This window comes from Salvelinus namaycush, chromosome 1, assembly GCF_016432855.1.
Source record: "Salvelinus namaycush isolate Seneca chromosome 1, SaNama_1.0, whole genome shotgun sequence".
Taxonomy (NCBI): Eukaryota; Metazoa; Chordata; class Actinopteri; order Salmoniformes; family Salmonidae; genus Salvelinus; species Salvelinus namaycush.
In genome coordinates this window covers 34,063,041-34,089,897 of record NC_052307.1, presented here as the reverse complement: position 1 = coordinate 34,089,897, position 26,857 = coordinate 34,063,041, and the positions used below count along the sequence as shown (strand labels likewise).

Below are 26,857 nucleotides of genomic sequence, written 5' to 3'. Positions count from 1 at the left end.
AGTACACAACAGTGTTTGTCTATTCGACCTCCAATCATATCCTGCCACTGCCCTCATGAGGTCCAGCGCCTTTCCTACACTTTATTTCAATATACTCAACATGTCTCTTCCACGTAAGCCTCTCATCAAACCCCATACCTAAATACTTAAACATCCTACCTATATCCTGACTGTATATTTGCAGCTTAACATCTTTAACATTTCAATGTATTCTTCTTCTTTGGTATTATGGTGGTCCGCAAACAAATGTTTTAGTTGCATGCCGCCACCTACTGTATTGGCTGCATATCAGCATACTATTCTGTAGTATGAATTCATTACACTGTGAAAAAATTGCCCTACCAACTAACCCTACACCCATTAAAACATCCTCCCTTTTCCACTACTTTGGCCCTATCTGATCCTGCACCAGGCCAGCAGCCTGGGAGGACGGGACAGTATCATTTAAAACACCTTGTAACTCTTCTGCAGTAAAATATCGTACACCCAAGTACTTCTCTGTAGCTGCCACCACAATACCTATCATCTGTGAATTACGTTCTATTCATATGGTACATTTGACAACCATGGCCATGGAGGCAACAAAAAAAAGTATTGAAGCACATGTTATTCCTATCACACGTGAGATCATGTCTTGATAAGGCATATCTAACCAAGATGAATTATTAAAAAGTTAGGCAAGGTATATCAGAATGGCGACTTTACAGTACCTGAATCTCACATGATTAAGTGCAGTTGCTAGTGTAACGAACAACAGATCAAACCAAACTGGATTGAAATCAACTTTGATCTTTAATGACTGGTACATTTCAACCTTGCAACTTTTCACTTTACATTCTAATATGAAATAATACATTAAAAACCAACAAATATCACACATCAGCATTTTGATAACAGCTACTGATCATAAAAATAATTACAGCTGTAGAGGTATTTTGTACACATATTTCAAAGAATAATTTGGGGAAGAGTGGAATGTTTAGTACCTTTTAGTTCGGCTTCAGTTTGCAACATCAAGCAACAGGTTTCTCCCACAATGCTTAGATCATATCCTTGCTTGGTATTAGTGGCATTTATAGCTGTCAGCTTAATGTTGGGGACTTTCTTTTTTTTAGCATTTATTTTCTTATTTGTCCCTGCTCTCTATGATTTGAATAGTTAGTTGAATTGGAACAAGACTTCTGCTAAAAAAAAAGAGCACATTATTATACCTGCATAATTCTACATGTAGTGCACCTGTGCTCGTATGTACATACCCGTCACCTTCGTCTGACTATTAAAAACGAATAAACATGACCAGGCCAGAGGGTGCCTATGAGGATACTTCAATGCAACATTGGTTTATATACATACGTGTCAAGTGCGTTACTTCTTATAATAAATAGGGAGTGCATAATTCAGGTGGTGTTGTTGATTCTATTTCATTTAGAATGATTGTGGATTGTTTCAAGATCATTTGAGAGTTGTACAGAAACAATATCGCCCCCCCCCCCCAAAAAAACAAACAGAATTAGAATTACTTCTAGACGTGATGAGTGACTGAGCTATACATACAGGAGACTTGAGTGCGAGTTAGTGTGTTTGCCTCCGTGTATATGGCTAGAAGTGGAGGGTGCGTGTCAGAATCATTTTACATGTCCCCTCAAGTTTCAGCTTTCTCTTTCTGCTCTTTCTTCTTGCTCTTCTTTAGGAACGAGGGGGCCTTGAACTTCTTTTTCTTCTTAGAGGGGGACTTGGAGGGGGATCCCTCAGGGGTGTTGCTGGGCGGTTTAGCGGGTGGGGCAGCAGGGGTGGTGGAGGGGGGTGTAGAAGTGTCGTTGGTAGACAAAGCCTTCATCCCTTTCTCCAGCTCCTCCGTGGTCTGCTTCTCCTCCTCTCCTTTCCCGTTCTGAACTGCTGTGGAGTCTTTCTTTGTCTCATCTTGTTCATTTATTATTGGAGTAAAACAAAGCAAAGGAAAAAAAACAATCAGAGTAAATAGATTGTTTTTGTGTTTTTGTGTTAGCTGCATGGAACAGTAGGGGAGAGTGGAGTAAGTCCATAGTATGCGGGAAGTACACAAAAATATACAACCCCCACCATCGATATAGCCGTCTGTAGCACATGCAAAAAAACATCCTTCCTACATATATTTCAGGATGTTGTGTATCCCTGGAAATAAGCAGAATTCATGTAAAAACATAGCTTGCCCCAAAAAAAGTGATACGGGTATGGGGTAAGTTGAGCCGCGGGACAGGGTAAGTTAAGCCACCTTCTGCCCTGAATTAAATATTACCGCTACCTTTTTAAAACTATCTTTATTTACCCCATGGCCACTGGCTCAACTAAACCCAAGGGAAACATTTGGAATATATTAGCCCACACAGCTACAAGGATGCACTTTCATGCTCGGACATGTTTAGGACCTCATATTGAAGCTTATAGAGACCCCAACTGATGTATAACAATCTTAAAATGATCTACTTTGGTTTAGATGCAAGCATCATGGAACTTCTGACACAATAAATGAAATATACTTTTTTGGACCTAACTTGCTTACCACTTTTTCCATGTGGTTTCTTCCTTCACAGACTCCATGAAATGATGACCTCTTTCTAAATATTTGGTCAAATTATTTTTTGGGGTATGGTTTCCGAGAAAAAAGGGTGGCTCGACTTACCCTTTTGGCTCAACTTACCCCACTCTACCCTTCACTGCAGACATGTCATGTCATTGCAGTTGTGCCCAACTAAACATGCTTGGTTAATGAGAGTGCAACCATGTCTTACAGTTTGTTTCTCAGTACTTACTATTGAGACAAGATCTCAGTACCAGAGGGGTGCCCTATGAGTCAGTATAGAGGAGCATAGACAAAGACGAACACAGAGACAGAAGGAGAGAGGTACATACAGTAGTTGTGAAGACAGATGGGCGTCACAAGACGGCGCTGAAATGTGACACATTTACAACAACAAACACCACCACACACACACACACACACATCACTCAGCCACTGAGCTTATTGTACAATATTCTCAGAATTGAGATCCATGCACGTAACTCCATACATTGATATCAATGCATGTTTAATGCGAACGTCCATGTTACATATCTCAAGTTAGGATTGAAATATTTTGGGAAATATTCAATGATGGTGAGCGCAATAGGGGTTGTGGAGACAACAGTACAGGGCCCCACATATTGTCATGTAGGAATTTGAGCGGTCCTTCTCCCCTGTATGCAAGGCAAGCAAAGACAGCTGTGTGTGTTCAGCACTGCAGGCTGAGTCTCACCTGAGGGTGGGGGATTGCAGGGGGTAGGGTTGTTGGTGGAGGGGGTAGCTGGGAGAGACTCCTTCTCGTTCTCCACCTCCTCCCCTACTGACGCACAGAACGACAGACAGACACAGGAGAACAGTGCATAGAGCTAATTCTAGTAAGCCGCGTGCAAGAGTTGTGAGGCAGAGTGAGAAGTGAATTAGGAATTGGTGAAAGAAAGGCACATTAACTGTACAGTCTGAGGTTTCATTGCTGTGAGTATAGTGAGCCTTGCCTGGCTACCCAAACTCCTTGCTCTGGCCAAATGCTACACCACGCCCACGGACGTTAGTCTCTTCTCCGCAATGAGTCTGGATCTGAGAACCTCCCCAAAGATTTATAGAAGGCAACACATTCTAACCGTTCTGATTGTTGTCAGAAAACGATGGGTTGGGCCAGAGCCATAACACACATGGGTAAATACTCTGATTGGTTAGAGATGAACCAATCGCTGATGATTTTGTACAACACCCCTCATTTGGACGTCACCACAAACAACTTTAACGACGGCAGTCTCAGACTGAAGTATGTAGCGAACATAGAGCAGCGGAAGAATTTGTTTGAGTCATAAGGCAATAGCGAGCCAGTAGTGAGACACATTTAGAGTGAGGGATAGTGTAAGGCAACATTTAGAGCGCTTGGGACTATAAGGTTCTATCTGCAAAAATATTATTCTGAGATAATTGGCTTTAAAGTTCCGAACCCTCATTGGTTTGAATGGTGTCAGCAATTTTTGTTATCTTTTATTCTTTTGAACTTAACAACATTAATTGGGATATTTAGTGAACTATACACACTGTAGGTAGAGAACATTTTACAGAACAAAGCTATGTCAATAACAACATTTTGACAAAAATGCAGATAGAACCTAATAGTCCAAGCTCTGGATTTAGTGTGAGGGATAGCTTTTGGTAGCAGTGCACTTACCATCTGTTTGACCTCCTGCCTTCCTCTGCACCTCCTTGCGGTACTCCTCCAGCTCCTTGTCTGTCAGCTGGTTAAACGGGTTGGGGGTCTCCGGCTCAAGTATCGCAAGTTCTGCCGGGTCTGGAGACTAGGATGAAAAGGAGAAGGAAAGGATATTACAATTGTTTTGGTTTTGATAATCATTGTCGACCCAAGATGCTTCCCATCTCATTTCAATTTCACACTCAAATGATTCATTCCCAGGAAAGTTGAACATTGCAATAACTTCCAAGTCTTCTTTGTGTTTGCTCTAAGAAGAGCTCCTTGGTTTAATCGTCTTCATGGTTCATGATTTCCTCTCTCTCTCAGACTATCTTACTTATTTGTTTACCTTTACTTTGATGCTTTTGTTGACTGAGAGCACACTCTTTTTTACAGCAACATGCAGTTTTTTCTGGACCTGGGGAAGATTAGCAGGATGGAGGATGAGGGGTTGAATGAATGAATGAATGAATGGACTTTACAATGAGAAACAGGGGAGAAAGGATGATTAATGGGGATGGTTAGGTGGCCAAAGTAGCTTCTGCAGCTGGGTTAGGAATCGTATTTAACCAAGACAACAGGGTAAACAACCCATCTCTTGCGACAAGACCATAGGGCCTCAGTTTAACACCTAAGACAGAAATACCGTACATCAAATGAAAATGTAAAAAACAAGCATTCATACATACTCCAGCACTAGTAGCCACATCACTGTAGACCTAGTACTTGAGCCTTACCAGTGGACTACCATCCGTTATGACACCGGCTAGTACTTGGGACTGGGGTCCTGCTGTCTTCATGTCCTGACGGTTCTGCTGCCGGATCTGGAGATACACAACAAGACCCTGAAAGGCTGAAAACCCAACACCAAACCATGTGATCCCTGTAATACATCCATACTGTGACATCATCGCTCACTGGGAGCAGTAAGGCAGACGTACCTTATTTCGTGTTTCCAGCACCTCTTGAGGGTTGGTAAAAAGAGGAACAAACTGATTTGAGTTCTCAATCTTGATGGCTCCTTGTTGCATCTCCTCTGTCTTCAGCCACTGAAGAAAGAGAGATGAGTGTTGAGGGTCAGGAGTTCGGCTGCATGACCCATCCCATAAACATTGCTTCAAATGCTTTTGCCCCATCAACACGTTTGTGCTTTCAATGACATTTTTGGGGGACAAAGTTGATCTTATATATGACAGGGCGTGAGCGCGAGAGAGAGAAAGGTATGTGCCTTTCTCGAATGACATCCTCCTAATATTCTATTGAATCCAGTAAAGAATATTTGCACCATGGTCATTTGACTCTGAATGCATGTTTAACTGGAATCAAGATACAACAATAACCATTATTTTAAACCAGTGTGTTATACAGTGTTGTTGTCATTCTGAGTGCAGTGTTATTATTATCACGTGTTCTCAGACAGAGAAACACCCCTGCAGTGACTTTCTTTTCCACCACCAGAGGGCAGATAGCACTGCAGTAATCAAAACCAGTACTGGGCTTTCCGCTGCAATGCAGAGGACAGGAGAAAGAGAGGTTGGGAGGTACAGGAGAGAGAGACAGGGAGAGTGAGAGCTAGTCTCCTCCCCCTGCCTGATGTAAGAGGGTCTCTGCCTGCCTGGTATTGTTCTGTCTGAAAGGACTCCAACAATCTCTCTCCCTGAGGTACTATAGCAAACACCCTGTTTTAAACACCTTTTCACGCACACAAATAAAGGTTGCATCTGCATCCATTAATTAGCCACACACACACATAGCCTTTAATGGCTGTTCAATTCAATTGCATTAGTGGAAATTCTAATATAATAGATATTTAAAATAAAAGCAACAATGTTGAGGGAACATTGCCCTCAGATACTTACTGTGGTGCGCTGGTGTCCGAGGCTGGCCCTCAGATACTTACTGTGGTGCGCTGGTGTCCGAGGCTGGCCCTCAGATACTTACTGTGGTGCGCTGGTGTCCGAGGCTGGCCCTCAGATAATTACTGTGGTGCGCTGGTGTCCGAGGCTGGCCTTCAGATACTTACTGTGGTGCGCTGGTGTCCGAGGCTGGCCCTCAGGTACTTTTACTATTGTGCGCTGGTGTCCGAGGCTGGCCCTCAGGTACTTACTGTGGTGCGCTGGTGTCCGAGGCTGGCCTTCAGATACTTACTGTGGTGCGCTGGTGTCCGAGGCTGGCCTTCAGATACTTACTGTGGTGCGCTGGTGTCCGGGGCTGGCCCTCAGGTACTTACTATTGTGCGCTGGTGTCCGAGGCTGGCCCTCAGGTACTTACTGTGGTGCGCTGGTGTCCGAGGCTGGCCCTCAGGTACTTACTGTGGTGCGCTGGTGTCCGAGGCTGGCCTTCAGATACTTACTGTGGTGCGCTGGTGTCCGGGGCTGGCTTGGTCTTGGTTCACCCTCAGGTAGGAGTTTGGGGTGTTGAGCCAGCGGGTCTTCTCCTGTTGCTGCCGCTGGGCGTAGGGGTGCTGGCGGGGTAACGGGTGCACTCCCTCCTCCTCAAACTGGAAGGAGTGGACTGTGGCGGGTACCTCCACCTCCCTCCGTGTCCGAGAGCGCTCCAGCAGCACGGGGAAGCGGTAGGCGTAGCCGGTACGGTAACCCTGGAGGGTGGGGAGAGGGAGGTTTATAGGAAGGTTTTTGTCTGATTGATGTATTGTAAATGTCCAATGTCCAGGGGTAAAAGTGATCCATATGATCCACATCCTGGAGGGTTAAAGTAGGTAAGACCTGTGTCTGGAGCCCTCTTAGTGTCTGCATATTCTATGTACTGTTTATCCAGTATTGTGTGTGGTGGATGTTAATGGATCGTGCAGGGGGACACACGTGACCTGTTTGATAAGATCCAGTGCAGTGCATGTCATAAACAGCATTTTAACCCGCCCTATTCATAATGACTTTCCCTATTCCACAAAATTGACAATGCTTTTAGCATTGTAAAGCAGTACTCTACATTGACTCGTTCCACTAAATTGAAAATACTTCTAGCATTGTAAATGTGCTTCTGTCTTTTGATCTCACCAGGTTGTCCAGAGTCCTCATGAGAGCCTCAAACTCGTGCTCCCCGAGTCGACTCTTGGTCAGGGGGCCGAAGGTGGATCCGGCCCAGCCCACGGTGCCTGCAGCGTTGGGTTTGTGGGTGGAGCGGTCCAGCATGATCAGGTTCTGCTCTCCTCCAGCACTGCACAATGCTGACACCTGTCAGCACAACACAGGATTGCAGCAGTGTGTTCTGCTTAGTGTTTGGCAAGCGTACAGTTACAGTACTGCACATACAACAGTCACAGTACAAGGGTACTAAGGCAAGGACAAGCATTCAGGAGTGAAACTGTCAAAGCTGTGCATGTGTGTGCTGTTACTCTCTCTCATACACACACATACATTGAGCTATGAGTCTGGCAGTTCTCTCCCTCTCCCTCACCCTCTCCCTCTGTCTTTCTCTCTCACGCACACACAGTCACTGAGCTATGAGTCTGGGAGTCCTCCTTCTCTCTCTCAGTGTGGTTGTCAGAGTTGTGCCTCAAGCCTTTGGCAGGAGGGAGCAGCAGAAGCGATGTCAGTACGTGTGTCTCTGTACCTGGATCTGACAGGCAGCCTGTATGTGATAGATGGTGTAGAAAGCCTCCTCCACTGACTCCCCCAGGGCCACGATGCCATGGTTTCGAAGCAACAGCACCTAGGAATAAAGATAGACTTCAGCAAGAGAAAAAACATAGTAAAACCCTCTTTTGCCTCAGAGTACACTCTTATTTTTGTTCATTATCTCTCATTTCCTCTTCTTTCTTCGGCCCTGTCATTGCAATTGTTATTGTTTTACAAATATATTGAGTAAAAGTAACTAATGTTTTCCCTATTTATGGTGCCATTCTTTTCTCAAGCAGCAAATTAGCAGTATCAGGACAATCACAAGCCTGTTCCGTTAACCCTTGCTCTGCCATAATGTTTTCACCTTGCAGGTGGGCCCGAGACTCTTCTGAAGCTCCACCCGGTCCTCCTCGTTCTCCATCAGCCCATTGTAGTCGTAGGACGCCACCTCACCCACCAGCAGAGCCTCATGGGACAGTGGCAGCAGGCCACACTTCATGGCGGACACCTGCACACACAGACAACTATAAGTCACATTCTGGAATGAAGGATTTTACATGTTTTTTCAGCACTGGTCATCATTAAATGTGAATAATGTCTATATCTTATACTAAAAAGTATAATCTCTAGTTCTACCTAGTCCTAAAACTCCATTATTTTAGAAAAAACATTTGAGACTATGTGAAAATATGTTAATGATAGTTCTGAGTGTGCCCTGTCCCCTAGGCAGGGCCTAAGTGTATGTGTGACTCACGGCGGCGGTGGCGGGGGTGTGGAGGTGCACCAGACAGCGTACGTCTGGCCGGGTAGAGTAGATGGCTGAGTGGAGGCTGAAGGAATCCAGGTCTACCCCCAGGGTGGTGCTGCCCCTCTCCACCACCTCCCCAAGGATATTCACCTTCGCCTGGGAGGACAACAACACAGAGCAACACTAGCATTAGAGCTCAGTGTCACATTCATTTATATTTGTGTAATGCTTATTGCAATGCGTATTGTTTATTACAATGTTTAACTGTTAAGCCCTTGTTGAAGGAGTTCTGTGATAACAGGGGCAAGTTAAACTAAGCATCAGTGAGATGACTGAATAGTTAGTGCTTACGTGTATCGGCCAGTATAAAAGTACCGTTTACGTTAGCAGCTAAACTCAAATGGGGATCAGGCTATTTACATAATAACCCACAGCAAGTAGAGAGGTTCGCTTTATGACTGTGGAGCAGAATTAGTAGTGAACTCACCAGGCTAGAGGCAGTGACCTCACCATAGGCCAGGCCATTGGGCAGAACCAGGAAGTGCTCCTGTTCCTTACTGACACGCAGCTGACAGGAGACAACACACACACACACACACACAGCTCTGTCAGATACCAAACTTTACGAACAGGGATAGAGAAAAGGAAGGGATGGATAGAATACAAACAAAGATAGAGTGAGAGAAAGTAAAGGTACGTCACACCCTGACCTTAGAGAGACTTTTTATTTCTCTATTTGGTTAGGTCAGGGTGTGATTAGGGTGGGCATTCTAGTTTTTCGATTTCCATGTTGGCCTGGTATGGTTCCCAATCAGAGGCAGCTGTCTATCGTTGTCTCTGATTGGGGATCATATTTAGGCAGCCTTTTCCCACCTGTTGTTTGTGGGATCTTGTTTTTGTGTGAGCAGCACAGAACGTCACGTTTCTGTTTTGTTTGGTGAGTTTATTAAACATGTGGAATCCTACGCACGCTGCGCCTTGGTCCAATCATTGAAACGAACGTGACAAGGTAAAAACTGAGATGTTCTCTTAAAATGAGTTACACAATGACATAGTCAAGTATCTGCTCCAAACTTTCAAAACCTGCATACAATTTTACACTCATTGATAGGGCTGTGGGGGTCAGCCGGTGATTGTCAAGCAAATGACTGTCGGTCTCACGGTAATTGACAGTTAATTAACAAACACATTTACCATCTCCTGGCTTCCACGCATAGGTCTGGTGATGCAGACCTTTGGAACATCTACATTTTAGAAAGTCTAATAAATCAATGTAATATAGCCTACACCACATACAGCCTTCACAATAAATCCATGATTTATTTTAGACAGATCTAAAGAAGCATGATATGAAGAAAATGTAGTCTATTTGAGAAGAATAGCATAGTCTGAGTTGTCCTTATGTTAGGTCCTGATCTGGCTGTGGGCTACACTAGTTCATTTAGCAGACAAGATTTGGTTAGAATTCCATACCATTATTTTATAGCATGAAGAATACAATTGAACAAACTGAATAAAATAGAAAGGATATTTTCTCTAAGATTTGAGGGAGTGCGCACATGCGGCTATTCTGTGTTGAGCGGTTAACAAAGAAAATAGGTAGTCCTATATGCTTAATTTAGAGTTATAAATGTAATGTTAGTAGTTCTACAAACATTGGGCTATATTTTTTGATTTTTAATACATTGTAAGGCTACATGATGCAATTCTAATGATATGAAAAAAGTTGCTTGAAAAGGCATGAGCTCTGCTTTGTGTTTTGTGCAGGCTGTACACACTGCATCAGTCTCTCATTCACAATTTGACAAGCACTTGATAATGCCTAGAATTTCACAGCGGCATCCCCTTTGCGTGGCCGGTCTTTCGCACAGGCTACAAGTGAAGACAGACACATCAGGGATGCAACTGCACACGTCCTTATCCAATTCCCGAGGTGCATATTGAAGATATTGGAAGAACTGTCCACATTTACTTTTGTCAGCCAAAAAGATGAGTAGGCCTAACGAACCACAAAAGCACTAGCCTATGTCAATCTACCACCCCCCATAGTACAAAAGTCGACCTAATCTATTCTGTGCAAGAAATAAATATTCCAAACAGTCTGGGACAGTTGTGGGATGCGATAGATCCCAAATTAATACAACCACTAGCATAAAAAAAACAAAGTTTTTATGCAATGTGGCTGACGTAACAGATCAGAACATTTATCTTAAAATGTTGATAAACTATTAGGCTATTTCTTCACATTATAAGAGCAGCAATGAGCTCATGGTAGAAGGCTATAAGCGCATATGTTCCATTAGCAGGAAAACACCATTATCAAAAGTAACCGCAAATGCAATTATGCATGTAATGCTTTTATTTAAAAAAGTAGCATTTTTATGGTGAAAATGATCTTCCCCAAACATGAAACTCACGCGCTGCTTATGTATGCCAGTTAGGCTCTAAATCCCTTGTAAAGTGGATTAATTTTCTTAATTTTAAGAAGTTATTTGGCCAATTTAGTTGTGATACAAACCTTATTAAAACATATAGGCCTATGGACTAGGCTACATGAGGTGTGTGACTATGATTAGAAAAAGTCACAAAAAAAGGGCATTGTTTCTTATGCTGGGCATCATTCACAAGTGATAATATATACTACAGGTGATAGGCTAATATTGTCACCCATCAGACTATTCTTGATTTAATCTTGTCTTTACATATACCAAATAATATATGTGTGAAATTTGTTTTGATTTAGAATGGACCATTATGATGCACCTGTATCGAAACGGGGGCAGCGGGAAAAAATACATGTAATCTATGCACTTAAATAGCGAATGGAGGATGCTTTTCCCCGTGGTTTATTTTCATGCCAGCCAGGTAAGCTATACTCCTGTTGTAAAGATAAGCAATGTGCTTAATATTAGGAAAGTTGAGAAATACATATAGTAGGCCTAGCCTATAGAAAGCTGATAGGATCCTCCTATTTTTATTAGCGGCCATCACTCTGTTTTCTCCCGCAATTACGTAGGCTATAGAAATTTTCCGCAACATGAGCTCATGGGCTCTCATGAAGTGTTTGATTAGATCTTCGATTACATTTGCGTTGATGTCAGAGTGATTAGAGGTACAATAGAGTGCTGAGTACCAGGCAGTTAGCAAGTTTGGTAGGCTACTAATGACCAGCAGCAGCAACAGAGCTTGGAGAAGCCTAATTACCGGCATTAAATGGTCATGTGGAATTTGACTGCCTTCATGACTCGTGACCGCCGGTGTGGCGGTAATACGGTCACCGCAACAGCCCTACTCATGGACATTGTAATGGTAATGATGGTACTAAAACCATCTCTTTGAACAGTAGTGCTTTTTGCATTGTCAAAATAGGGCTCTAAAAGAACAAAGCAAAAGAATGATAGAGAGAAACACAGAAAGAGTGTCAGCCAGGCAAGTCTACTCACGGTGAGGCAGGTGTGGCTGAGCTGGGCCCAGCCGTAAAGGTCCAGAAGGCGGTGGACACTGGCCAGTTTACAACGCATCAGCCTCTCTCCCTTCACCATGCCGCTGGGCTCCAAGCCATGCAGGTCGTTGATGGGTGTCACCATCATCATGCCTACACAGAGAGAGAAGTCAATAGCAGATCACAGAACATTATCTTGTGTGTGTTTTATCTGTTGGTGAGGTGATTTGGGGAGTTATTTGTCTGTGTCTTGATGTTAGGGAAATTTTGCAATCGATTTCTATTTGGCTCAATGTCTGGGTGACGTCTATTTTAACAGGAGTATATTTGTTTGTGTGTGTACCTGTACTGGAGGCGGACAGGGCGGCAGGTGAGCCGTGAGAGGCCATGTAATCAGCTAGCTGCCTCAGAGCCCAGAGGTTGGAGCTGCTGCCTCCCTTCTTCATCTGTTCCTGGATCAGAACATCCAGCTCCTCACGGAACGACTGCACGCACGCACACACACACACACACACACACATTAGTCTGCATGCTGCTAAAATGCACACACAATTAGCCTGAGGGCTAAAACACTCACCCAAACACACTCACAAATACTGCATAGAGCAGCATAGTTCCTAAAGCAGACAGACACATCAAATGTTCACAATAAAAGGCTTTTAAACCGAATCATCTAATGCATTTCCCTCTCGCCATTCATTAGCACTGTCCGCTGCTACTTCTATCTTCACAACTCCAGGCCTCCTTTTTGTGTCGCTTGCACACAAGCACGGCACATGCGCACACACACACACACACACTATGGCAAAGGCTCCCGTCTGCAGCTGTCAAGTGGTGATTCAGAGCAGATTAAATCTGAGCTGTGGAGATAATCATATCTTTGGAGATCTAATGAGGGGGAAGGGAGAGTGGAGGGCAGAGGGATTGGACACAGCGTGGAACGATGGGATGAGGGGGAGGTCAGGGTAGAGTGAGTAAGGGATGTCCATAATGCAAAACTGAAGTGGGACTTTTTAAAACCGCTCCTTGAAAAGTTATGTGCATATGCACAAACAGACACGTGTGTGCGCTCACAGACCCAAACAGACAGGACGCACGCACACACACACAGTGTTTTACTCACCGGGCTCTGCAGGAGGCTGGAGACGCGTTTCTTGTGTTGGGGCCCGGAGGAGCCAGGTGTAGAGTGCTGTGGAGACACAAGAGCCTCGAGGACCCCATCACTAGGGCCCCCATCGCTGGAGCTCTGCTGCACAGGCGTGCCCTTAGGGGTGGGCGAGGTGCTCATCTTCTACTGCTCACAAGGGGGTGCCACAGGACGAGGGGTGGGGAGAGCTGGGAAGAGGAGAAGAAGATCCATTAATTTCTGTTTCAAATAGAAAGATATACATTTAGAAAAACGCATTTTTAAGTCCTGCTAGTGACGCACACACTCTTAATTTATGCAACAAATACAGTGCATGAATGGACTGTATTTTTATTTTTATTTTATTGTAATCTACTGTAGGTACCAAGCCTCAACTTTCAACATAGACACAGGAGCTTATCTCCCACCCCAAAACCAGGGATGAGATATTCCACAGAGTAAAGCCTGTGTGGGCTGTTGGCTAGCGGAACCAATGGGAAGTGGAGAAATGCAGCATTAGCAGTAAGAGGTCAGACAGCAACATTACAACGCCCGCCAGCAGGAAGTCAACTCAATCATAGAGGGCCAGTAATGGGAGAACCAGTAAGACTTACCGTAAAGGTTTTCAAAAAGAGCCAACCAACCCTCCGCCAGTGAACATACACATTTCTGCTAACAGCAGATAAGACCACAAACACGCCCTCTCTCCTGTGCTATCTGAAACTACTCCGATTAGCCACATGCACAGTGCCTTCAGAAAGCATTCAGACCACTTAACTTTTCCCACATTTTGTTACATTACAGCCTTATTCTAAAATTGCTTAAATAAAATAATTTATGAGGTATTTAGAAATTTCTTACAAATAAACAGAAATAGCTTATTTGCATAAGTATTCAGACCATTTGCTATGAGACTCGAAATTGATCTCAGGTGCATCTTGTTTCCATTGACTATCCTTGAGATATTTCTACAACTTGGACTACACCTGTGGTAAATTCAATTGATTGGACATGATTTGGAAAGGCACACACCTGTCTATATAAGGTCTCACAGTTGACAGTGCACATCAGAGCAAAAACCAAGCCATGTTGTCGAAGGAATTGTCCGTACAGCTCCGAGACAGGATTGTGTCGAGGCACAGATGTGGGGAAGGGTACCAAAAAAAATGTCTGCAGCATTGAAGATCCCCAAGAACACAGTGGCCTCCATCATTCTTAATGTAAGAAGTTTGGAAACACCAAGACTCTTCCTGGAGCTGGCTGCCCGGCCAAATTGAGCAATCGGGGGAGAAGGGCCTTGGTCAGAGAGTAGACCTAGAACCCGATGGTCACTCTGACATAGCTCTAGAGTTCCTCTGTGGAGATGGGAGAACCTTCCAGAAGGACAACCATCCCTGCTGCACTCCACCAATCAGGCCTTTCTGGTAGAGTGGCCAGACTGAAGCCACTCCTCAGTAAAAGGCACATGACAGCCCGCTTGGAGTTACCAAAGGGCATCTAATTGACTCTCAGACCATGAGAAACAAGATTCTCTGGTCTGATGAAAACATGAGTGAACTCTTTGGCCTGAATGCCAAGCATCTCGTCTGGAGGAAACCTGGCATCATCTCTATGGTGAAGCATGGTGGTGGCAGCACCATGCTGTGGAAATGTTTTTCAGCAGCAGGGATTGCGAAACTAGTCAGGATCGAGGGAAAGATTAACAGAGCAAAGTACAGAGAGATCCTTGGTGAAAATCTGCGCCAGAGCGCTCAGGACCTCGGACTGGGGCGAAGGTTCATCTTCCAACAGAACAATGACCCTAAGCACACAGCCAAGACAACGCAGGAGTGGCTTCGGGACAAGTGTCTGAATGTTCTCGAGTGGCCCAGCCATAGCCCGGACTCAACCCAATCGAATATCTCTGGAGAGACGTGAAAATAGTTGTGCAGCGACGCACCCCATCCAACCTGACAGAGCTTGAGAGGAACTGCAGAGAAGAATACAGGTGTGCCAAGCTTGTAGCGTCATACCCAAGAAGACTCAATGCTGTAATCGCTGCCAAAGGTGATTCAACAAATTACTGAGTAAAAGGTCTGAATACTTATGTAAATGTGATATTTCAGTAGTTAAAAAAAAAAAGCAAATATTTCTAAGAACCTGTTTTTGCTTTGTCATTGTGAGTAATGATGAAAAATATATTTCACATGAAAATCACATGAAAATAACATGCCTGGTATTGTAAACATCTCAACAATAGGCAAACATGGTGATGAACTCAGATGCTAAATGTATATTTAACCAAAAATACAAATCTATGTGCATTTCTCTGAATTATAAAAATGTATATTTTGGTTGAACTATCCCTTTAAATAGTCAATGGTGAATTTCAGGATATGCACTTTGTGTTGGTAAGGTTTCCCAAGCTCCCAAACAGTTTTTACCCATAATCTGTAAACATTCTACTACTATCTAAATCAGTGGCGGCTCCTCAGAGGAGGAATGGAATCACCATCCTCAGTGAATTTCATAAAAATAAAATAGTGAAACATTTAAAATGTTCCTTTTTAGCTAAAACTATACTAAATATATTCACGTCACCAGACGTTCACGTCACTAATTAAAACACACTGTTTTACAATGAAGGTCTACAGTAGCCTCAACAATACTCTGTAGGGTAGCACCATGGTGTAGCTGGAGGACAGCTAGCTTCCGTCTATGGAAGCCATATCCGTCTTCCTCTGGGTACATTGACCTAGAAGGCTCATGGTTCTCACCCCTTCTATAGACTTACACAGTAATTACGACAACTTCCGGAGGACATCCTCCAACCGATCAGAGCTCTTGCAGCATGAACTGGCATGTTGTCCACCCAATCAAAGGATCCGAGAATTAATCTAGTACTGAAAGCATAAGCTACAGCTAGCTAGCACTGCAGAGCATAAAATGTGGTGAGTAGTTGACTCAAAGAGAGAGAAAGACAATAGTTTAACAGTTTTAAACAAATTAATTTATTCAAAAGTGTAGAAGCAAGAGAGAGAGAGGAATTAGGAGTACTTACTTAGGTAGTTAATGCAGCTAGCTAGTTTAACCTACTCACACCCAGCTCAAACAGCGAGGGATTCTATGTTAGCTAGCAAGCTATGGCTATCCAACACTTGAACTTTTCCAAGTCAAGGTAAGCTTTGGTTTTACTAATTTATTGCCACCGGGGGCTCGCCAGTGTAACTGCTAAACTGACTGTACGCTGTACTGCATGATTGTAGCGGGTTTACTAACGTGTTAGTTCTATTAGCTGACTATGACATTACTTTAGCTAATATGGTGACAAAAATGTAGGCTGTTTTTAGCGGTTAGTGGTTATGATATGGTTTGGCTTAGAAATTATTTTTTGCCTGGTCACAGACATCTGATGTGTCGTGCATTGAAATCCGCAAGCAAAGGGAAAAGGTGAGAGGAAGTGAGCATGTAGATGCAAGAAGGAATACAATGTGGCTGCTATGAAAGTGAACTGTGTTTATGTGTGATCAAGGTTGTATTCTGTTGAAAAAACGTTTCTTAAATGGAAGCAAACGGGGATAAACATACCTGCATGAGAAAGTCTTGTTTGCAACTTTAGGACTAATGATTACACCCTAGATCAGCTAGATGCAGGCAAGAGTGTGAAAGTATTGAATGTCACTGTCTGTCCTTGTGTCACTGTCTTTCACCTCAAAATTTTCTCTCGACAACTTTCATTCATAGGCTAGGTTGTAGCAACCTCATGATGGGTAGAGAGAAAATTGAAGCATCATGTAGTAGCCTAAACCTATCAATGTTACATTGAACTGGGTGAATGGAATATGAATGACAGCCATCCAATTTGCTGTAATAGAAATAAGGCCATGCTCATAAAAAAATAATCGCCCTCCCTCATCTTAAACTGCACCGACCGCCACTGATCTAAATGCACTCTTAATTCCTCCTCCCTAATGCATTAAATCTACTCCCAAATACCAAGTCACTCCCACCACCAGGCCTAATAGTATGGATGAACTGCTGCCCACAACCTTTCATTTGAAGGATTTTATTCTGTGGTGGTACAAACTTGAATTAGCCTTGGTACACAGAAAGCATTGTGCACTATCACAGAAAAACCTTAATTATGTGTACTGTATCACCACATTCAGGTTGATTTTTCATCAGTTTTAATACAGGTTACTTATTTATTTGCCTAAGCTTTCCATCCATTCTCTCTTTCACTTCAGCAGTGATAAATTCATGGAATTATTTGACGAAAAGCTCATGATCATTAGAAAGCAAATTACGGACGACTCTTTAAATCTGCGTATTCCTCCAAAGCTCTGTTGTCTTGAGTCTGCACAACACTGCCAGGACCTAGGATCAAGGGAGACACTCAAGTTTTTTAATACTATATCTCTTGACACAATGATGAAAATAATCATGGCCTCTAAACCTTCAAGCTGCATAGACTATTCCAACTAAACTACTGAAAAGGCTGCTTCCTTTGCTTGGCCTTCCTATGTTGAACATATTAAACGGCTCTCTATCCACCGGATGTGTACCAAACTCACTAAAAGTGGCAGTAATAAAGCCTCTCTTGAAAAAGCCAAACCTTGACCCAGAAAATATAAAAAACTATCGGCCTACATCGAATCTCCCATTCCTCTCAAAATGTTTTGAAAAAGCTGTTGCGCAGCAACTCACTGCCTTCCTGAAGACAAACAATGTATACGAAATGCTTCAGTCTGGTTTTAGACCCCGTCATAGCACTGAGACTGCACTTGTGAAGGTGGTAAATTACCTTTTAATAGCGTCAGACCGAGGCTCTGCATCTGTCCTCGTGCTCCTAGACCTTAGTGCTGCTTTTGATACCATCGATCACCACATTCATTTGGAAAGATTGGAAACCCAAATTGGTCTACATGGTTTAGATCTTATCTGTCGGAAAGATATCAGTTTGTCTGTAGATGATTTGTCCTCTGACAAATCAACTGTAAATGTCGGTGTTCCTCAAGGCTCCGTTTTAGGACCACTATTGTTTTCACTATATATTTTACCTCTAGGTGATGTCCTTCGGAAACATAATGTTAACTTTCACTGCTATGTGGACGACACACAGCTGTACATTTCGATGAAACATGGTGAAGCCCCAAAATTGCCCTCCTTGGAAGCCTGTGTTCCAGGAAGTGGATGGCGACAAATGTTCTACTTTTAAACTCGGACAAAACAAAGATGCTAGTTCTAGGTCCCAAGAAACAAAGAGATCTTCTGTTGAATCTGACAATTAATCTTGATGGTTTTACAGTCGTCTCAAATAAAACTGTGAAGGACCTCTGCGTTACTCTGGACCCTGATCTCTCTTTTGACGAACATATCAATACTGTTTCAAGGATAGCTTTTTTCCATCTACGTAACATTTTAAAAATCATAAACTTTCTGCCCAAAAATTATGCAGAAAAATGTATCCATGCTTTTGTCACTTCTAGGTTAGACTACTGCAATGCTCTACTTTCCGGCTACCCGGATAAAGCACTAAATAAACTTCAGTTAGTGCTAAACACGGCTGCTAGAATCTTGACTAGAACCAAAAAATGTGATCATATTACTCCAGTGCTAGCCTCTCTATACTGTCTCTCTGTTAAGGCAAGAGCTGATTTCCAGGTTTTACTGCTAACCTACAAAGCATAACACGGGCTTGCTCCTACCTATCTTTCCAATTTGGTCCTGCCGTACATACCTACACGTACGCTATGGTCACAAGACGCAGGCCTCCTTACTGTCCCAAGAATTTCTAAGCAAACTGCTGGAGGCAGGGCCTTCTCCTATAGAGCTCCATTTTTATGGAATGGTCTGCCTATCCATGTGAGAGACACAGACTCGGTCTGAACCTTTAAGTCTTTATTGAAGACTCATCTCTTCAGTAGGTCCTATGATTGAGTGTAGTCTGGCCCAGAAGTGTGAAGGTGAACGGAAAGGCACTGGAGCAACAAACCGCCCTTGCTGTCTCTGCCTGGCCGGTTCCCTTCTCTCCACTGGGATTCTCTGCCTCAAACCCTATTACAGGGGCTGAGTCACTGGCTTACTGGTGCTCTTCCATGCTGTCCCTAGGAGGGGTGCGTCACTTGAGTGGGTTGAGTCACCGACGTGGTCTTCCTATCCGGGTTGGCACTCCCCCTTGTGTTTGTGCCGTGGGGGAGATCTTCGTGGGCTATACTCGGCCTTGTCTCAGGATGGTAAGTTGGTGGTTGAAGATATCCCTCTAGTGGTGTAGGGGCTGTGCTTTGGCAAAGTGGGTGGGGTTATAGCCTGCCTGTTTGGCCCTGTCCGGGGGTATTGTCGGACGGGGCCACAGTGTCTCCCGACCCCTCCTGTTTCAGCCTCCAGTATTTATGCTGCAATAGTTTATGTGTTGGGGGGCTAGAGTCAGTCTGTTATATCTGGAGTATTTATCCTGTCTTATCCAGTGTCCTGTGTGAATTTAAGTATGCTCTCTCTATTTCTCTCTCTATTTCTCTCTCTCTTTTCTCTCTCTCTCTTTCTCACTTTCATTCTTTCTTTCTTTCTTTCTTTCTCTCTCTCGGAGGACCTGAGCACTAGGACCATGCCTCAGGACCACCTGGCCTGATGACTCCTTGCTGTCCCCAGTCCACCTGGTCATGCTGCTGCTCCAGTTTCAACTGTTCTGCCTGCGGCTATGGAACCCTGACCTGTTCACCGGACGTGCTACCTCTCCCAGACCTGCTGTTTTCAACTCTCTAGAGACAGCAGGAGCGGTAGAGATACTCTGAATGATCGGCTGTGATTATTATTATTTGACCCTGCTGGTCATCTATGAACATTGGAACATCTTGGCCATGTTCTGTTGTAATCTCCACCCGGCACAGCCAGAAGAGGACTGGCCACCCCTCATAGCCTGGTTCCTCTCTAGGTTTCTTCCTAGGTTCCGGCCTTTCTAGGCAGTTTTTCCTAGCCCCCGCGCTTCTACACCTGCATTGCTTGCTGTTTGGGGTTTTAGGCTGGGTTTCTGTACAGCACTTTGTGACATCAGCTGATGTAAGTAGGGCTTTATAAATACATTTGATTGATTGATATAAACAGACACATTTCTGTGGCCTCTGCCCTGGCAGGTCCTAGTTCATGCTGTACTGTGGTGTGGTTGTGAGTGTGAGTGTGACTGCATCCCAAATGGCACCCTATTCCCTATATAGTGCACCACACTTGACCAGGGCCCATACAGCTCTGGTCAAAGGAATTACTATTTAGGGCAGGGCCATAGAGAATGATAGCGAATGATAAAATCCTCTATTGGCCAAAAGGCTGTATTAGCATGGGCTGCGCCATTGAGGGCTTCCACCATTTTAATCTAGTCAACTGGGTGGGACTTCCATCTTCATTGGCTGGTCCCTCCTGGTGACCCTGTTGGTGTAGACCAGGGTTTCCCAAACTGGAATCATGTCCAACCGGGTCCTCAGGACAAATATACTACTCCTCCACCACTACTTCCTCCTCCTCCTGCTCCCCAGCCTCATCACCTGAGCTCCAGGAAAAACCGGAGGAAAGAGAAGAAGAGGGGAGCTCTGACAAGGGAGCTCTGACTGCTGGTTATATGATGAGCCTCTGCCAGTCCAATTTAGGAGCTGGTCATGTGGAAACCACATTTAATGTGCATGTGTGCAAATATTTATTGATCTGTGTAAATGCACCGGCCTCTTTCACTGGATTGATATGGCAGCCAGGCCTTTCTCCTGACTCTGAGAGCTGGAGATGCAGTTAGAGGAAAGAGGGGGTGAATAGGAGTATTACATAAGTAGTCCCAGATTGATTTCTCTGGCCAGGCTTTCATTAGGTTAATGAGAGAAAGTGCAGTTAGTGGATACAAACTAATTATGGAACTACTTTGGAAAAAGTCAGCATTGATTCTGTCTTGTTTATCCATGCTAACCCGCTTTCATCTCAGCCAGTTGTCACTACCTAGCTAACTTAAAAAAAAATATCTGGGTGAAGATACAGTGTCTTTGTCATTGGCACTTTAGATCTATACCCCCTTTTCATCTCAAGTTCTAAAAATAACAGAAAACTCAGCGTTGATATCTTCCTGAATATTCAAGCATAATTATATGCATAATAATGAGATCATCTTTCATAAATGAACAGGCCAAATTGCGTTGGATTGCTTTAATCAAAGTTCCTCTTGAGCATTATTGGTAGGGATGTTAACGTTTTAAATTAACCCTTGTATAATATTTGTCGTCTCTTCTGTGCTCCGGTCCTCATTATTTAGTCAGATGATTTAACCTTTTACTGCAGTGGGCTAAATCAGGGTCATACAGAATGTTTCTTAGTAGTATTAAACAAAGATACTTTGAAAGAAAAGTACAGACCTCACACACATGGTTATGGGCTTTAAAAAAAAGATAAGAGTTTAAATGTATATTTTGAGTTTGCATCCCAATATTACACTTTCTATATCACAGAAGACTGAAATATAACAAAACCGTTTTAAATAGAAACACCTGATTGTCAGCGGAGTTTTTGAAATAATGTTTATTAATAAAAACATTAATAACATTCCACCAATGAGGCCACTAGAGGGGGATTTAGTCACTTGACTGCAGGAAAGGGTTTTAATAGCCTGGGTGTGTTCTAAACGAACAAACAGGGACAGGAGGAACTGATCGGTCTGATAATACATTATGTAAAATGATCGTGACCAGGGGTAAATGGTTACATGTTCTGCTGTATCAGCTTGGTAGATTTCTAAACTGGACAGGATGCTGGAAAATCGTTGCAGAAAATCTGTCAAACCATCAGCATCTAAACACACGGAACATGCCCTGAGATTAGAGCAAGGCTTCTGAAAGGATGTAATTATGGTTTTCATTTATAGTTATCAACAATTATGCGCAAACTTGTGAACTATACACAATCAATGATGAGTGGGCATTCTTCTGAACCAATGGCTGTCATGCACTACCTAGGTTGGAACAACACATTGAGGAGGATGAAGGATGTTAACTGGAAAGAAATATCAAAATGCACACTCAGCAATAGAAAATCTATGAAAAATAGACAAACAGGCAGCTTTAAAGTTCAGCAGAAGAACTGGGATCTTGAGAATGCATTTTCATGACATGTTTTAAACGGAACATGGAGCCTAGATAAAACGTAGTCTAAAAAGATACAAAGACAGCTCTAGTTGAACCAAGGAAAGGGCCAGGATATAGAATAACTATCTTCAAAGTAATGACTCGGGACGTCGGGTTTGATATGAAAGCTTCTTTTAGTAATAATTCTTGATCACGTTACATTTAACAACTTTAGATTCTACAGAGCAATGCCAGCAAGCTGCTAGCGCAAAGGAGCCATCAATCACCTGTTAATTGCACTTAACTAGCGCGTTCACTCTCTACTTCCTGTCGCAAGGCATTCTGGAACTTGCAGTCAAAAGCGTAATTCAATACTAACCAATACAATTACATATGTAAATAACTGTAAAGAAATATCTTTAGATACAGCTCAATGAATTAACTTAAACATTAACTCTGTAACACATTAAAGTTACAACACAGGAAGGGTCTGTCTACCTTAAGCACTTTCCTGGATTCGGTAAATGGAGACAGTGCATCTCCCCAGACAGCAATGTCGCCACTGTCTCCTCTCTCCTGCATCTGTCTCCCTTCCTCTTCCGGCATTAGGTCTCCATACATTATTGATTTTCTGACTTACTTCATACCGATAATGTTTATGATAAGTATTAGTATCTGGAACATAAAAGATATTCCACATAAGCTTGTGTGTAGTTTATCTGTACACTTAGGCTACAATTGAACCGATTCCATTGCTAATAGCTGCATGAAACTATGTAGGCTAATGCTACGGAGTTAAGAACATGCCATAAGCTCACTCCACAGCTAGCTTGAAATGTCGCCAATGGAGCTATCGAATTAGATATTTTTCTGTAGCTCAATCGGTTAGTAGTTTGTCAAGGAAGGGGGTCACGTGTGTTTGTGAGCAGAGGACCACTAGTCCACTAGGGGCAGTGGAGCTATATTGTTAGAAGCACACGGACGTCGGTTTCACCTACAAATGAATGATAATGCAGTGAAATAGACTCCATTTAGTCATGTAACCTTTGGCGTCCCCCTAAGGACAGATACACTGGCATATTATACATTGAGACTATCAGAGTTCCTAGAAACTAATCTTCAACACAGTCTCCATGATGTGGCTGGTTCACCAGAGACAAGATTTCTCTCAGAGTATAAAGGGCTTGTGCCATGAACAAATGCTGAGTGCTTGTCTTATCTACATACACCCACCCATTACTCCACAGATAAAAGTCTACCCCTCCACTGTGAGGGAGAAATACACAGTAATGATAATGTGCTGCTGACAATAACCTACTTCAAGCAATAGCTAATTATAGGCTATTGATGAACATACAGTGCATTCAGAAAGTATTCAGACCGGTTGACCTTTTCCATATTTTGTTACGTTACAGCCTTGTTTTAAAATGTATTAAATCATTTTTTTCCTTCATCAATTTTTTTTCACACAGTTTTGACATTTTAGCAAATGCATTAAAAATCGAAAACTGAAATATCACATTTATATGAGTATTCAGACCCTTTACTCAGTACTTTGTTGAAGCACCTTTGGCAGCGATTGATTACAGCCTCAAGTCTTCTTGGATATGACACTACAAGCTTGCCACACATGTATTTGGGGAGTTTCTCCCATTCTTCTCTGCAGACGCTCTCAAGCTATGTCAGGTTGGATGGGGAGCGTCGCTGCACAGCTATTTTCAGGTCTCTCCAGAGATGTTTGATCGGGTTCAAGTGAGGGCCCTGACTGAGCCACTCAAGGACATTCAGAGACTTGTCTCGAAGCCACTCCTGCGTTGTCTTGGCTGTGTGCTTAGGGTCGTTGTCCTGTTGGAAGGTGAACCTTCGCCCCAGTCTGAGGTCCTGAGCGCTCTGGAGCAGGTTTTCATCAAAGATCTCTCTGTACTTTGCACCATTCATCTTTCCCTCGATCCTGACTAGTCTCGCAATCGCTGCTGCTGAAAAACACCCCCATAGCATGATGCTGCCACCACCATGCTTCACCATAGAGATGATGCCAGGTTTCCTCCAGACGTGATGCTTGGCATTCAGGCCAAAGAGTTCAATCATGTTTTCATCAGACCAGAGAATCTTGTTTCTCATGGTCTGAGAGTCAATTAGATGCCATTTGGTAACTCCAAGCGGGCTGTCATGTGCCTTTTACTGAGGAGTGGCTTCAGTCTGGCCACTCTACCATAAAGGCCTGATTGGTGGAGTGATGCAGAGATTGTCCTTCTGGAAGGTTCTCCCATCTCCACGGAGGAACTCTGGAGCTCTGTCAGAGTGACCATCGGGTTCTTGGTCCCCTCCTTGACCAAGGCCCTTCTCCCCCAATGATGTAGTTTGGCCATGCGGCCACCTCTAGGAAGAGTCTTGCTGGTTCCAAACTTCTTCCATTTAAGAATGATGGAGGCTACTGTGTTCTTGGGGACCATCAATACTGTTGAAATGTTTTGGTACCATTCCCCAGATCTGTGCCTCGACACAATCCTGTCTCGGAGCTCCACGGACAATTCCTTTGACCTCATTGCTTGGTTTTTGCTCGGACATGCACTGTCAACTGTGCGACATGATATAGACAGGTGTGTGCCTTTCCAAATCATGTCCAATGAATTAAATTGACCACAGGTGGACACCAATCAAGTTGTAGAAAAATAACAAGGAAGATCAATGGAAACAGGATGCACCTGAGCTTAATTTTGAGTTTAATAGCAAAGGTTCTGAATACTTAAGGTATTTCTGTTTTTTATTTTTAATAAATTTGCAAAGATTTCTAAAAACCTGTTTTTGCTTTGTCCTTATGGGGTATTGTGTGTCGATTGATGTGGTAAAATATTTATGTCATCCATTTTAGAATAAGGCTGTAACGTAACAAAATGTGGAAAAAGTGAAGGGGTCTGAATACTTTCTGAATGCACTGTACATGAAAGAAGCCATTTGATTGTTTACTTAAGCTTAGGAAAGGGAAAGGGGGATACCTAGTCAGTTGTACAACTGAATGCCTTCAACTGAAATGTGTCTTCCGCATTTAACCCAACCCCTTTGAATCAGAGAGGTACGGGGCTGCCTTAATCGACATCCAAGTCTTCGGGGCCCGGGGAACAGTGGGTTAACTGCCTTGCTCAGGGGCAGAATGACAGATGTTTATCTTGTCAGCGTGGGGATTTGATCCAGCAACCTTTCGGTTACTGGCCCAACGCTCTAACCACTAGGTCTGTTCAAAACAAATGATCATCTGACCAGAGCAAGGAAGTGGATTCAAGTGACTCCTTAAAAAATAGGCCTAGCCTCTCCATTTTGTTCAGTTCCTCCATAGCAGCATCCCTCATATGATACCCCATGCCCCCTGCACGGCTGCCTAGCAACCAGGCGAGCAGCGCTGCAACATCAGCTCCCACTGCGCGACTGATGTTTCAGCCCTGCCTGGCAGGAAGATCTAAACTGATGGCCACCCGCAATATGCCGAGCTATGTTGTGGTGTTACCAAGAGGTGAGCGGAGACGCCACTTTTTGTCCTCACGAATCCATTATAGCCTGGTTACACAGGCCCCAATCTGCATAATAAAAAGCGAAATGACCAATCCCATAAAATTACAAATAAAGGGCGCATCCATGCAAGACGGTCCCTCCTCGTGACATAATCCAATTCCCTTTATGCGGTTTGACGTTGGAAAATAAGAGCATCTGCCCTGCATGGGCTATGTAAACTCAAATATAACAGAACCACCATGTAATACGTTAAAAGCCAAGAGAAACGCATTTCTAACATCGAAAAGAATAGATAGGCTATACTATTCTGATGAAGAATGTCCATAAATCATAGGCATCCATGTCTGCTGCGGCAGAACAGATTGCTGGTGATGATTAGCAGACCAATAAAAATGTAGGCCATAGTTGGCAGCACAGTTGGGAGAAAAAGGTGGATCTACTAGGCTTTTGAAATTATATTATAGGGAATTAGAAATGTTATTCATTTCAGGTTGGAGATGGTTTTATTTTCTACATCACTGGTCATTCTCCCATCAGTGTTATGGCAGGCATGCATCACACATTATAGTATAGGCTTACATTTAATTGCGGAGCAATGTCACCAAATGAAAGGTGTGTATCGGCAAATGGATTGTCACGAATATGTTGATAGGTTAAATTACTCAAAACGAATTTACATCAATGAAAAAAACATTCAGGTATGTTAAGTTATGTTGAGTGCTTACCTCAGTGCATTGTCCGCGCCTTGTCCTTTGTGGGGGCGCGTCACACCCTCTGTCGTAGGAATTAAAACCCAAATAACACTATCTGCAGGAATTAAAATGCAACGCTAATGTTTACAATGCTTGGTGATTCCGCGATGTCTGCCTCTACCGCGGCCGTTGGTATATATCCCCGTTGTTTTTCATCGTTGAGCGCGCCTGGACCAGCCCATCGCTAAGCCTGCCCACACTCCAACACCCTGACCTCCGTAAGGATCTTCTGCACGATTCGACACCGCTAGCACTCCACAAAATTCTACAGCAATTTATTTGATTTGATATAACTTTTTGTGAGAAAACATCACGTTGGAATTCAATGTAAATATGGTGCACACCCCAAGGGTGTTAGTTTGATTTTTGTCCTATGGCAGCCTGGAATT

General features: G+C 43.4%; 1 protein-coding gene across 7 annotated transcripts; it reads right to left on the bottom strand.

Moving 5' to 3' along the window:
* Positions 1-773: 773 nt before the first annotated feature.
* Positions 774-26,857, bottom strand: LOC120037908 (beta-adducin-like). 7 transcript variants are annotated; one of them, XM_038984129.1, is made up of 17 exons: positions 26,442-26,857; positions 13,139-13,350; positions 12,359-12,500; positions 12,017-12,168; positions 9,061-9,141; positions 8,580-8,729; positions 8,190-8,333; positions 7,818-7,916; positions 7,262-7,438; positions 6,598-6,843; positions 5,186-5,293; positions 4,982-5,068; positions 4,594-4,662; positions 4,224-4,350; positions 3,273-3,359; positions 2,790-2,823; positions 1,833-1,920 (listed from the first exon to the last, which is right to left on the bottom strand). In XM_038984129.1, coding segments are annotated over exons 2-17 (1,869 nt in total). In that variant the 5' UTR covers positions 13,304-13,350; positions 26,442-26,857; the 3' UTR covers positions 1,833-1,919. The 7 variants fall into 7 exon arrangements, with proteins under 7 accessions (XP_038839824.1, XP_038839968.1, XP_038839946.1 ...); XM_038983896.1 differs by lacking the exon at positions 2,790-2,823 and having other exon boundaries at positions 774-1,920; XM_038984040.1 differs by lacking the exon at positions 2,790-2,823 and having other exon boundaries at positions 774-1,920; positions 3,273-3,356.

Excerpts from the sequence above, each read along its gene's own strand:
- LOC120037908 (XM_038983896.1), bottom strand. The coding sequence starts at position 13,303 with ATGAGCACCTCGCCCACCCCTAAGGGCACGCCTGTGCAGCAGAGCTCC. Across the intron at positions 8,334-8,579 it reads ACACCCCCGCCACCGCCGCC|GTGTCCGCCATGAAGTGTGG; the intron begins GTGAGTCACACA and ends CTGTGTGTGCAG. Across the intron at positions 4,663-4,981 it reads TAACGGATGGTAGTCCACTG|GTCCAGAAAAAACTGCATGT; the intron begins GTAAGGCTCAAG and ends AATCTTCCCCAG.